The sequence below is a fragment of the Hypanus sabinus genome, chromosome 9 (assembly GCF_030144855.1).
Source record: "Hypanus sabinus isolate sHypSab1 chromosome 9, sHypSab1.hap1, whole genome shotgun sequence".
NCBI classification, from domain to species: domain Eukaryota; kingdom Metazoa; phylum Chordata; class Chondrichthyes; order Myliobatiformes; family Dasyatidae; genus Hypanus; species Hypanus sabinus.
The window spans coordinates 39,559,905-39,574,412 of record NC_082714.1 but is presented as its reverse complement, the minus strand read 5'-3'; the positions used below and the strand labels follow the sequence as shown (position 1 = coordinate 39,574,412).

The 14,508-nt window shown below is 39.0% G+C and overlaps 1 protein-coding gene across 1 annotated transcript in view; it reads right to left on the bottom strand.

The window, feature by feature from the left end:
- Positions 1-1,500: 1,500 nt before the first annotated feature.
- Positions 1,501-14,508, bottom strand: part of LOC132399284 (myosin-16-like) — a 63,905-nt gene continuing 50,897 nt past the window's right edge. Inside the window, exons 35-44 of the mRNA XM_059979514.1 lie at positions 13,881-14,097; positions 12,669-12,805; positions 12,077-12,180; positions 11,608-11,800; positions 10,871-11,074; positions 8,321-8,446; positions 6,692-6,862; positions 6,123-6,323; positions 3,725-3,941; positions 1,501-1,790 (exon numbers count right to left, since the gene is read on the bottom strand). Of these exons, the coding sequence (XP_059835497.1) occupies positions 3,750-3,941; positions 6,123-6,323; positions 6,692-6,862; positions 8,321-8,446; positions 10,871-11,074; positions 11,608-11,800; positions 12,077-12,180; positions 12,669-12,805; positions 13,881-14,097 (1,545 nt within the window). The 3' untranslated portion in view covers positions 1,501-1,790; positions 3,725-3,749. The remainder of the gene's footprint in view (positions 1,791-3,724; positions 3,942-6,122; positions 6,324-6,691; positions 6,863-8,320; positions 8,447-10,870; positions 11,075-11,607; positions 11,801-12,076; positions 12,181-12,668; positions 12,806-13,880; positions 14,098-14,508) is intronic.

Here is a 14,508-nt window from a genome sequence, read left to right as displayed (position 1 = left end):
TGAGATTGATAACTTAATTCTTTCTGAAAGGAAATTTAAAGAAAAAGATTGAAGAAAGCCACTATCAAGCTTGAACAATCTAAGTAAACCAGTTTAGGTTGTATGCTGCAGGCATCAATAGAAATTTGAAACAGATCAACGAAGTTTCACTTCCTGTCAATTCAATACTCACTCTCAGCTGATGAAAGAGATGTATTGAGGCGCCAAGCATGGTATTGGCAGACATGAAACAGGATTAATGAAGACAACTCTGAAAATTTACATACAGATGTTCTACTATAAAATTAGTACATGGCCCTTGACAGAAGAATTGTTGCAAGACACTTGTTGTGCACAATTTTGAGATTACCAAAGAATTCTGGATAATAAATACTTTAAGTTTCCTCAGGTGAGTAATATTCAAGGGTTAGCTTTGATCAGTGCAATACTCCATTTTCTTCTGCATACATATTTTTTCTGGAGTTCTTAAGTGACACTCAAATTAATGTTTTTTTTACTTTATTTGCATTGGTGTGAAATGTTTCTATTAGGGATGAGATTTATACTGCAAAATTACATGTCTTATGCATGAATAAAAGAGAGATTGATTTCTGCACAGTATAATGCCTCATACTCTGCTCATATTTTCATTCATATGTATACCAGATGTATATATCAGAAATGTCATTGCTATAAGACACTGATAAATTACAAGCTACACATTAATAAATATTTGCTCTCCTAAGACTTTCCTGACTGGAGTACTAAAATATAATTTGTCATCATTAATTCAATGGGGATGTGTTATTAAAATTACAGTTCAATTAGTTAGCATTGAACATGAACTTAGAATGATGTACAGTATTGTCTGTTGTGACTGTTTTACTTCTGGCCTTCTGAGTGCACTGACTCATACTAATGTACGGAGTCATGAACACTAGCAGTTCTCCGGTATCTGCCTTAAGCAGTTATTCTCCACGCACAAGTCCAAATAGTGGGAACTAGCAGGCCATTTCTTACAGGAGGACATCATGCATCAGCTCAAACTTTTACTCATTATATCCTGACACTTTCTCACAGTCCTATTGGGTGACCAACAGGAGAGACAATTCTGGCTGATGAGAGATGGAATAAGGAATGCCTTCCTTCTGTACTTGGGTTTCTTTTCCACTCTTAGAATATACAATCACATGCGTGCTATTGAAATACTTACATTCTTGGACTGTTTACCACAGGTAAGTAAAACCTGTTACTGTATCCTGTAAATGTGGACCACGTCAGATGAATGAGGTGGCGAATAAGTCAGTTTCATTGCATCTGCATGTACCACGCAGCAACACATTTAGATTCTGTACCATGCCAATTCATCAATGTTGTCAGCAACAACATTTGAAAGTTATTAATGATTTCTAGGAATCAAATTCCCACTGATGATACCCATTGAACAAATACGAAATATAAGTAACAGCCAAGTAGAGCTGGTTACTGAACTATACATTTATTTCTGTAACTGGGGTGAATGGGTATTTACACATTCAGAGAGGTTATACATGGAATTGCACAACTCTATCCTTGACTTGAGAGTGCAAATGTTCTTTCTGTCACCATTGTTATTAGAGATATCTGTCTATGTCAGGAGGGATGGAACTCTGTGCAATTGTTCTAAACAGCTCAACAATTAGATGAATTTGTGATCTTTGTTGATTTTTGATGGGAAATTTTCCAGTATCCTTTGAAAAGCCTGACAGGTTTTCAGCAGATATAGTCTTCAACTGAATGGCTGACAGCTGTCATGGAAGGCATGCATAACCCTGAAAATAAATGAAACAAGTTTAAGTTTGATAGCCCTGTATTCAATGCATGACATTATAATGTATATTTCTATCAACATTTTAAGTAATTGCTGCCTGACCAAAACAATTAACCTTTATAAATTGGACTTGAACAAAGGCAAACATGACATGTGGCAAACCCCAGTGTTAGTGACAAACTGCTGGAAGAAATTAGCAGCTCAGGCAACATCTATAGAGGTAGATGGTGCTACATCTGAGTTCTCGCAAAGGTTTGTTGTTTGCTCCATATCCCAGCATCTGCAGTCTCCTGTGTCTTCTGTTGAGAGCTTTGGGAAGCAAAGGGCTAAACTCACCAGCTTCAGGTTTTGGTACTTGTAACATTGCTTCACCAAGAAGAGGAGCTCAGTGAACTGAAAACTCCTTACATAACTTTTCAGTGCTTGGATCACTTTGACTAAAGCCAACAAGAATATTTGCTATCCGTTGTACTGCACTTATCTCACAATGCTTAGTTTCATTTAAGTCAAAGTGTTGAGATGAGTTCAAATTTTCTAGGCCTTATTTAACACCAATGACAAACTTCAAATTCTTTCCCCTGTATTTTGCCTGAAGGTGGTTGGGTACAATTCCTCAGGTTCTTACTGATCTGTTAGGAATCTGTGAAACATGATTTAATCCATGGTTGAATAGATCTCTCCTATCTACCCATTCTCTCAGGATCAATGTGAGATAATAAATCCCAAGTGCAAAGTCTTGGCTTCTTTGGGAAAAGACAGCATTTGGAGTTAGGTGATAGATTAGTTACGATTGTCACTGAACCGTGCCACAGGATCCAGGGCAAAAGAGTCAATTCCCGTTCCTAACTCAATTCCAACTACAGCCAATCATTCTCATAGTCATAGCACAATCCAACTCAGACTACCTAAATATTAATCCATAGCTTCAACTTCAATAATGCTGCTTGCTTAGGTGGTTATAGGAATGGTGAGATTTATTAAGAGAATTTGTCTGACCACCTTTGCCTTTGCCATTACAAAGTCAACCCTCATTCTCACTCCCTCACCTTGCCCTTTGAATTTGAATAGCATTGATCTGCTCAGCTTGTTCTCCGTCTTGGCCATTAGTCTCAACACCCTTCAACAAAGTCAGAAAAATATTTCCCTGCTTTGTGATCTGGTGGCACTGGTCAGTATTTACCACAGATAACAGATGAACCTTAAATATGATGCAGTCCTGCCACTTTTAAATAATGGTAAAGGCAATGACACTTGGGTATCTTGAATGATTTGTTGAGTAAAGCATCAAGGACCTGAACATGATAAGTGTGCAGAAGTCATTGGGGACAGTTAGACTGCCTTGCCTCATCTGTTATAGGCTTCTAAGGCACTTTGTGGAACCAAACAGCAAGTAAGAAGAGGGCTTCCATTAATATAACTTGTTTTACTTTATTGAAGTCTGCGAACTTGTTCACAGAAAGGTGTGATAGATGGTGTGATGCTTTTATCAGAAAGAATGCTTTAGGAACATTGGCCAATATACCAAACTTTTCTATTTATCTTCCAAATATTTGTCCACCTGAAGGGGCAAATCTGCAAACCAGTTTAGCTCACATGTAAATGAAACGCCTCCAGCAATAATCAATTCTTTCAGTCCTTCACTGAGAGCACCAGTGTGAATGAAGTTGCCAAGTCCCTTGAACTAACTGATGACGCTTGAACCAATTAACCAGAGATGACACTGAAGCCAGCAATTTAGCAAAGAAATAAGAAGAGGGAACAGACATATAACTTCAGTACCTTGGACCGAGAAACAAAATCGCAAAGAGCTATCCGCCATTATACAATCTGAGCCAAGAAAGAATGCAGAAGCAATTACAAAAAAATTGTTAACTACAGTCATTTTAAAATGCATTTTAAAATGTGGTTTTGTTGTATTACAAAAATTCATGTTACCAGCCGAAATGGATGAAGCTTCTGCCTACTCCTCAGTAGTGGACTTGGAGGACACTTGGATGACCTCAATGGTGCTGTAACCTTTGCTTGCAGAAACCCGGTTCCTGGTGCGGAGTTTGTTCAGAGCACATTCTGCCATCCCTGCTCTCTCTTCGGCATCATCCAGCTCATGGACAGTCTTCCTGTATTTTACCAGGCTTTGGTTAGCCTGTTCCTCCTGTGAAGAATAACAAAAGAGAGCAGTGAATATCAGTCTAATCTGCAAATATTTAAAAGATTCTTTCCTCGCAGATCTGGAAGTTAAGTAACTGGCTCTCAGGTGGGTGTTGGAGAATACTGCGTTCAAAATCAGTTGGCACTGTTGAAAGATTAGTTTTTAAGAGTGTTTTGGATGAGAAATTAATTCTCTGATATATACAGCACAATATAGCAAAATGTGTTTGTGTGCTGACCTCTGCTTCTGAAATTAATTATAACAATTAAGACCTTGCAGCTGTAAGTCATGTAATGGCCTTGAAGTTCTACTGGTGGAAGAAGTGGTCAGGGGACTTTGCTGGTCTCTCACCATGAATGTAAGCATATCAACTCCCTTGAGATTCTCAGAATACTTTGGTCCTTTTCCTCGCCGCAACTCCACCACAGACTTCTCTGAAGAGAAGCCTGTGTGCCTACTCACTCATGCATCCTTCCAGTAGCTGCAGAAAAGCTGCGTCCTAAATGTTCCTTCTGGAGCAGAAAATTAGACCCCACCCAAGATGGCCTTAAACAGAATGACAGAAGGTTGATTATATTCTTTATGAGATACAGTAAATTCCAGTACAATGGCAGAAGGTAAAATGAGTCCGGTTGTTGTTCTGAATAGGTGTAACAGTGTTGGGGGTGGTGGTACCTGATGATTGGTTCCACTGGGGTTAGTTGAGTACATCTGCCTGCCTATATATTCCCATTTAGCATTTCTGATATTAATATCTCACCCTCCTCCAGACTCACTTCTATCTCCACCATTTCCCTGTCAAAGATTCAAATACAGTAAATAAAATGTAAGCACATCAACTCCCTCTCTAGATGCTGATAGGAACTTTTGCCAAGAAAAATTCAGGTTTGATAATCAATAAAGGGTAATATTAGATACCCTCACAACATATCACTATTTGAGGATTTTCAAAGTTCACAATCATTACATCATCAAGGGAAATGGTTGTTGAAATCTGATAGTGTTGCTTGCATAATAGAGTTTACTTCACAATGTTTGAAGTGTTCCTGTTTTAAAATATCAGACAACTTACTAACTGGATAGATGAAATTGAGATGACTCTGTTGATTTATCAATAATATTAGATTTATCAGTTATGGGTTAAAATTAGGTAATCAGAAATACCTTGCACTCAATGTCAGTAGAATCAAGGAATTGATTGTGGACTTCAGGAATGGGAAGACAGTAGAACACCTGTCCTCATCGAGGGGTCAGCAGTAAAAAGTGTGAGTAGCTTCAAGTTCCTGGGCATTAACATCTCAGAAAACTGATTCTGGGCCCAACATATTGGTGCAATCGGAAGAAGGTACACCAGAGGCTATACTTCATTAGGAATTTGATGTGGTCTGGTATGGCATCAAAGACTCTATCAAATTTCTACAAATTTACCTGGACAGCATCCTGGTGGGTTGAATCATTGCATCATGCAAATTCACAGAATTGAAAAAGAGCTGCAGTGTTATGGACTCAGTGAGCTCCAAAGTGGACACTAATCTTCCCACCATTGAGAACATCTTCAAAAGGTGGTGCCTCAAGAAGGTCTCATTCATCATTAAAGATCCTCATCATCTAAGAGGAGCTCTCTTCTCATTACTATTATCAGGGAGGAAGTACAAAAGCCCAGAGACTCACATTCAACATTTTAGGAACAGCTTCTTCCCCTCTGCTATCAGATATCGAAATGATTCATGAAACCATGAACACTGCCTTACTGTTTTGCTATCTTTTTCCATGGTATTTGTTATTTCTTATTGTAACCTGTAGTAATTTATGTATTACATTGCACTGTTGCCACAAAGCAACAAATTTCACAAACATTTGTCAGTGATAATAAACTTGATTTTGAAATATATATATATATATATTTTCAGACCCTAACACTTCTCATTTTTGTAATGGCCTTTATATAGAACACCATCCCAAAGTGCTTCATAAATGTAATGAAAATGTTGGCTATTTGAGGAGCTATCAGGAGAGATCAACATCAAGTCTATAAAAAGGGAAAGATTTTAGGAATGGATTTTAAAGAATTAAGTTGAAAGAGGGGCTTAAGGAAGGATTTTCAAGATGAAATAATTTGGAATATTTGATGGAGCTTGCTTGTTAAAACACATTTCCACATCCAATGTTGTACAGATAACTTACAGACTCCTCAATCTGCCTCTTATAGCTCTTCAGCTTGTTCTGTAGTTTTTCAACCAGTTCCTGCATACGTTGGTTAGTCTTGTGATCTTCTTCAGTTTGAAAGATCAGCTCCTTCAGCCGACGTTCATTCTTACGCAGATTTTTCACTGTTTCCACGTGGCGTTTCTGTTCCGTGTCCAGCTCAGATTCCAGTTCCTTGATCTAAATTGTGACAAAAAAAATTCTCACTAAATGCGTGTCTTTCAAGAGAGAAATTAATCAAAAATAAGAGAAAGAAGCTGCATCTTTCAAAACTGAGCAGTTAGTAAGCACCTGGCAAGCATTAGCCATTTCTAGGAGTTACGCCAATCATACCTTCCAAATGGCAGATAAAAATTAACTTGCTCTGAGAATTCTGGGAACGTTAACCCACAGAATCTTTTTCTATTCCAATAAGAATCTATAAGCAATGTAATGTTTATCACAGAAACGTTTTTCCCCTTTGCCTTCTTGGTGCAGTAAATAATTGGCTCTGAATATGAGCCATTTCCTCAGACAAATCTGTGTGCACTGTCCTCTTCTCTCCTCACCTTTGCCTCCAGTTTCTGGATAATGCGACGTCCACCCTTAAGGGCCATTTGTTCAGCCTCCTCCAGTTTACCCTGCAAATCCTTGATAGTAATCTCAGAGTTCTTCTTTATTTTCTCCAGGTGCATGCAATGCTCCTGTTCTTGCCTCAGCTCCTCAGCCATACGGGAAGCCTGGTCAAAAAAAAAGAGTGACCACTTGGGTTTTTTTTTTGAGAAATTTGAAAAATTCAGACTGATTTTTGGCAATAATTCTAATCAAACTATTGCCAACAAATTGGACTTCATACTCTTATAGTGCGCTAAATATGTGCTGTGTATAATGCTAATTAGTTTCCATAGAAGTGTCAAGAACTTTGGACATATAAATATGAAGAGATGTGCAATGCCACTTTGTATGCAGATTCATACGCTAAAACGGACAAGTGTGTTCCTTTTGGGATCTGTATGTAGAGCTCACAGCTGCAGTATCATTGGGTGAGTGAAATCTTAAAGGACTTGACACAGGGCAACCACAATACGACAGCAGGAAAGGCCACTGTGCAGGTGAGGGGAGGAACTGTGAATGGTAAATTACCTTATTATTGTCACATGTACTGAAGTACGCTGGAAAACTTGTCTTGCATGCTGTTCATGCAGATCAATTCATTATAACAGTGCATTGAGGTGTACAAGAGAAAGCATTAACAGTGCAGAATAAAGTTCTACAAAGTTCAGAGCAGTCAGACAGTAGGTCATAACAAGGTGGATTGTGAGGTCGAGAGTCCTTTCTCATCATACTAGGGACCATTCAACACCCTTATAACAGCTGTCCTTGAAGCTTCTGGTACATGTTTTCAAGCATATAAGTTATATTTTCTTCCTGATGGGAGGGGGAGAAGAGAGCAGGTGTGTTCTTTGGTTATGTTAGCTGCTTTATCAAGGTAGCGAGAATTAGACATAGAGTCCAGGAAGAGAAAGCTGATTTCTGTGAAGTGCTGAGCTGTATCCTTAACTCCCTGCAATCATGGGCAGAGCAGATGCCACACAAATCTGGATAGGATGCTCTCTAAGGTGTATTGATAAATACTGGCGATGATTGGAGGGCTTACAATATCACATGGTGCTCTCCTGAACATTCAGCCATACAGCTGACTAGCTCAGTCGAATTCCACCTTCCAAACCACCGGGAGGAGGGTGCTGATAGGGTGGTGATCACAGCACAAGAACTGAGATTGTAAAAGGAATTCATTTAATCACTTTCCACAATGATGACAATTGAATTTTGCATCTGGGAGACTGACATTGATGTCACAGTGCAGAACTTTAAATTGCTATCTCCAGTCCGATTCCTGTGTGATGAAGTCCTAGTTTTTCTGAATAGTTATCAACTAAGATTGTAAGTTGCCCTCAAAAGCTCCAGATATTGCTGGTAGTGAGAGAAACGTGCAACACATGGCCTGCAGTACTACTGGTAGTGTGAATAAGCCCAAGAAAACAGTAACTGTACTGAGATAAATCAAACCTACAAGTGCTTGGATCAATTTCCTGATGGATGCAATTACACTACTGAAATGATCAACCCTGGTCAAGCTGCTTTTGAGCGTGATTGGTGCATTTTAATTGTGGAATGATTCAAGGTTGCAAACTTACGTCAAGCATGGCTTTTTTGGCTTTCTCATCAGCAGAACGGAACTCATGGATCAGTTCTTCATGCTCATTGGTGAGTGTCTGAAGATCCCCTTCCAGTTTCCGTTTATACCCCAATAAGGTGCTGTTCTAAAGGAGGGAAATATAGAACATTTTAAGGCTATTTATTCTGCTCAGTTTGACCAGTTGAGTGCTTTAATAAAAAATGTACATTCATCAGCCTGTTTGACTCACAGATTGCACACCCTGCTTGTGGTCAGCATTTCACTAAGTTGCACAGATTACTGATCAGGAGTGAGAGTGGAAGATCCTCTTCAATGGCTACCCACTGAAATTCACCTCCATGTTGGCCTCTCAGTGACTTAAGAACTATAATTGGAACTGCTTTAAACAGAACCATTCAGTGGAGAATGGTGTCAAATAAGGCTATGTTATTGCTTCAGCAGTTATTTTAATCATTCTTGTCACATCCTTGCATCTTAAGTGTAACAATTTCCCCCAAGCGTGGGGCTAATCTTTTGGAAAACTCTGCAACCTGTGGTAACCACATTCCTGAACAACGTTCCCTCTAAATTTTGTTTACAGCTGTGTGGACTGACCATTGTTCTGAGAAGGAAATTTTTACGTGGCCTGAGAACTGCATAGCACTTTAAGTGATTTTTTTTGCAAAATGCATACTATGAATATTGACTACATGATTTCAACATTCAGCAGGCTGGTGGTTTATTAACAATGAGCTACCAGCTTCCATTCTGTGTTTATCGTTACAATTTGTGTTGTATTTGAAACATTGACAATGGAAATATGTTGAAACTCTAAAATGTTACAAATTAAATGTTGTGGTATGTTCATTATTTAGAAAATTCATAGATTATATTCATTAGCACATAATTAATTACAGGTTATTTCACAACTATAGTAACAAAATTATATCAACATTATCTAAACATTAACATAACATTAACAATAACATGAGCTGCACGGCAACAAAAGCTATGAACAAGGGAGCATTTCATTTACTGCCAGCTGCAACCGAAGAATCTGAGGATTGGCCACCTGCTCAACATCTGGACGAAAAAGGCCCTCCAACAATCCTGCCCCAGGTACACTACACTGCCCTCCAACAATAAATGCTCATGACAAGGCCATGTAACACGTGGTCCCCTTTCCATGTCTAGGGAGTTACCTCTAGATGAAGGCAGACATTGAAGATTAAATTCACCACTCTCTTCAACGCACCAGCAGAGACTTTGGGCAGTTGAGCTAAAGGGTGTTTAAGGAAATAGGTGACAGATCTGCACAAAACTTATGGTCTACTGGACAGAAGTTATCTCTGCCCTCATAAATGAATCTGATATCAATGTACACCAGGCACTTGAAGGTACTGGAAAAATACCACTATTCCTTTCTCCATAAAATTCTTCAAATTGATAGGAACATCAGTGTTATTTTCTCTCCCAGGCTAATATTTCCAACATTGAAACCTTTGTTGTATTCAGTCAGCTAAAATGGCCAAGTTGTTTGCATAAACACAAGAGATTCTGTAGATGCTGGAAATCCAGAGCAACACACACACAATGCTGGAGGAACTCATCAGGTCAGGCAGCATCTGTGGAAATGAATGAACAGTCAATGTTCCTGGCTGAGAACCTTCATGAGGACTCCTTCGCAGAGCTGATATCAGAATCTTGAAACTTGAGCACTCCACATTGACTGTTCATGGGTCAGTGATTCCCAGGAGTTTTGTGGGAATGCTGCATTTCTTCAAAGAAACTGAGTATATCCTTCAATCTTTTCTACTCTCTGCATGGAGGAAATGCAGCATTCTCCTGGGAATCATTGACCCATGAGTATTCAAAGTGTTGGAAAGATGCTTGTCATGATACTAAGAATCCTCAGACTGTGCTCTGGAAGCACACAGTGTTTGCAGTTCCCACATTGGCCACACCTTACTGTGTTATATATGCCTTGTGCTGTGTACGACTATTGGTACCGTGTTTTGCACCCTGGCCTCGGAGGGACGCTGTTTCATTTGACTGCTCATGGGTATTCATGTCATGTTGAATGACAATTAAACCTGAACATGAACTCAGCCTTCCACAAAATTGGGCAGCAACTAAGTCATTCTGAATTTCAAGAGAATGCTTAATAAGAAGATCGTTGAACATTTTGGTACCAATGGATCATAAAAATCTCAGAATGGCAACTATACCACGCAAGAATGATGATTGCATTTGCCGTAGTTAACCTGAAAGCTGAAAGACTACCGGTACTTGTAAACAAGCTGTCACTGCAGGTCAGTATGCTTTGGGATCTATACTGTGACCTTGAAAATTCACTCCAGTTAAGGCCCACATAAGCAGAGAGGAAACGAGATGGTGAAGCTGCTATTGAACTCTAGAATTTAAAAAAACAGATCTTCTTTCAAGTTGTTTGGACATCATTTTGAAAATGACTATGATTTTGATTTCATGTGCATGACCGCATTTCCTTACTAAAACATTAAATTTTTTTTTTAGAATTTGCTTTCATTAAGTTTATTGGTGTAGTTACCTGCACGTTGAGTTCATTGTACCGTTCAGTTACTTCTACTAGTTCTTGTTCTGTTTGCTTGCGAGATCGCTCGCTTGATTCCAGTGTGTTGCGATGCTCCTCCAGCTCTGTCTGCAGGAGACTAATGCGCCGTTCTGATAGATTGTACTGTTCACGCAGCTCTTCGTGCCGGCGAGCATCTTCATCCATTTGAGCTTGTGTTTCCTGAGGGGTACAAGCAAGTTGATCTGTTCTGTGAGAACAAAGATTGGCAACAGCATCTCCCTATTTATTTAACCATCTCCAGCCCTACAACTGATAAGGACCTTTGTGCTTCCCCAAGTCTGGCAAGATACATATATCCAATTTTCACTGTTCAATCACAAACAGGTACTGTAGGTTTTAAGTGTCCTTGGGTCTAAGCTCTGACATCCCTTTCTAAATCTTTCTGTCTCCCTTATGGCACTTCTTGCAACAACTGATATAGTTTCATATGTCTCAGATCAAATTTAACTGCCCATGAATTATCTTGAGATGGTTTTGGCATTTTAAAATCAGGGTGACTCGACTACAAATTGTTTTGTAAGGATATATCTAATCTCTAATCATTTCTACCAAAATGAAAAGCCTAATTGTTTGTGTTTACCTCATTGTAGTTATCTCAAACTTGCTTATTAATTCTTTGGTATTAATCACTAGCATTTCCAGTGAGACATATCACTACATTTCAATGAAACAAAAGACTAGCTCATCGTTACCTTAAGCTGTTGCTGAAGCTTCTTCAGGGTCTTGACCAGCTCTGCATTGTTCTTGTTTGCATGTTCAAGCTGGATCTCCATCTCATTCACATCAGCCTCCATCTTCTTCTTCAATCTCAGTGCCTCAGCACGGCCCTTAGATTCAACCTCTAAGCTGGCTTGCAGTGATTCAATGGCACGCTGGTGGTTCTTTCTGTAAGTTCATTGGAAAAAGCAGCATTTGAAACCAAAGCTCAAGTCACAGTAGTGAAATATAATACTGGTAACTACACCCAATCTTCTTTGAGGGGGCAACTGACATGGATGAAATGGATGGTATTGGGTCAATCATGACTACAACATTAATCTGAGTTGTTGAAAAGATCTATAGTTCTTCATTGTTACAAGAATCCAGATTTACTCAACGACTGCATCAGACACAGTTAAAACAGAAATGTTAGAATTAAAGTAATCTCATCAGCCTAAATACCTGGTGGTTTCAAATTCCTCCTCTTTCTCATGGATTCTCCTCTCAATGTCTGCCTTCACTTGTGCCAGTTCCAGCTGTACCCGAACCACTTTGGCCTCCTCTGACTACAGACAAGACAAGCCAAATAGGTTTATTCAATGACATATAAATTAGCCACAAATTATTTTATTGTATGCAGGACCTAGCAAAACATGTTTCAAAGAGGCAAATAAAAATATTAAGCTCGAATGATAAAGAGTTAATTAGAGTTCATTGGAGTTCACTAATATGAACTTTGTAGCACTAAATTTCTTAACTTCTATCCTTAGCATTTCTGCCACATAATAACTGCAAGATAGGAGTCATTGATCATTCGATACCACCCAAAGTGTCAATGCAAAGCAAAGCCACAGGACTTAAGAACTGCAATCTTACATGCACATGGTTTACAATGAGTCAATACGAGGCGAAAGCTTCATTATGTGTCTGCCTTGTCTTGTATTGTTGTCGAGCTTATATTACAGAGATATTGCTTCCATGCAATGCTATTCACGTTTCTCTGGTAAATTAAGAGATTACTTTGAGAGTCATTCACTGAATCAAATTCCATTACCTCCAGAGAACTTTCAGCCTCTTCCAGAGCCAGCTGCAGTTCATCTTTTTCGATTTCTAGCTTTTTCTTTAATTTCTGCAGCTCATGCACACTCTTTCCACCCTCTGTGAGCTGATCCACCAGTTCCTTAACCTCATCTGAAGGATCACAGAAAATTGCACAGAGAAATCTGAGTTCAATAACCACGGCATCAAACTTTCAGTGAGGTGACTACAGGTGAAATGAGGACTTCAGAGATGTTTATCAGCTACAGGGCGAGGCAGACATCCCTGACTTTCTAAAGTTTTATTGAACAGGGCGAAGCACTGATGCAGTAAGCCAAACGGCCTCATCCTGTGCAGTAAAATAAAGTGAGGTAGATTTTGACTTCAGGCGACCATGTACAAAGCTCAATAGTAAATCTTCTACCCAATTTGTAGATCTCCTTTTGATTCAATTCCAATGCAATCAATGGAAGATAGTAGTAGGATTTTTTTTTAACATTATTACATTCTATATCACCTCTTTGATTTGTTTATTCTAAATCTACCCGTAAAGATGCTGCCTACCCTCTGAGAAGCTCAGTTCATTCTGCTTTTAGTTTGGATATGCATGATCTGCGGTTTTGTTTTCCGTGCACTTACCTCTTTGAACACTGGATTCTCCAATGACTCAACCTTCCTGGCCACTACTTCAATCCCAGGAAATTGTTTCAAATTAAGGCAGACTGTTTACACACAGATGAGCTTCCATCCGCATTTTCACTTTATTTTCAATAATACCTACTTTGTAGTACTATTTGGCTGTTTTCCTGCCTCTTCTCAACTCCATACTAAAACTACAATATGTCCCATTATCTCCAGACTTGATTGTTCCAGTGGTTTAGCCTGGAAATAAACTTGTGCTCTTTCCACAGTCTGCTTCAAGATTCTCAACTCTTTGCAAGGTTTGAGCAACCATTACCTCTGTACTTGGTGATACTATAATAATTCTGACTCTGATGCTATCATTTCATTCTTGTTTCCAAATATCCCCAACACCCTCCCAACATCACTAGCTCCTCATCACCCACCATTACCTGGCTATTTGAGTGTGTACAGTGATGTGGGTGTGCATGCATATGTACAAGCTTTTACATTGTGCCCAGGGAATGTGTGACATTTAAATTGTTCCATCAGAACAAATATTTACTGGCTCTTCTCAGTTATGAAATAGTTCATAATGAATGATTACCTTGCAGATTCTTATTATCTTTCTTCACAATCTCAAGCTGTTCAATAATCTCCTCATAACTTGTTTTCAGTTTGAAGACTTCTGTTACGTAGGTCCTGCACTCCTTCTGTGAGTTGTCAAGTTCAACCTGTACCTCTTCATATTTCTGCTGCCATTCTGAAAGCATTTTGTCAAAGGATCGTTGTTTTTTGTCCAGCAGAGCTGCAGCAGCATTTGCCTGAGAATAATGAGAAAGGGGGGCATTTATTAGACCACTATAGAAATATCCTCATAAAAAGTTTTATGTTATCTAAACAGGTTCAAACCTTCTTGAGATGCATTTTGAGTGCGCTAAACCATTAAAGTTGTTGATAAGCACTTGAGTCATTGAACGTGACCTGATTAATGCGTTCATGATTACGGCTGGGGGTTTTATCCCATGACCTCCAAACAGACCACACAATCTTGGCGGCCTCCTTAAGAGTTCTCCAATATTTTTGAAATCAAAAATTTAAAAAATGTACATTTTGTATACCCTTTTCTTTTTATTCCCCCTAGATTACTTACACCAGTCGTGGCACTTAATATTTAATTTCTGGTGATGCTAGAGCGATCCGTAATCTGTCAGACAGAAGGAAATGACTGCGTT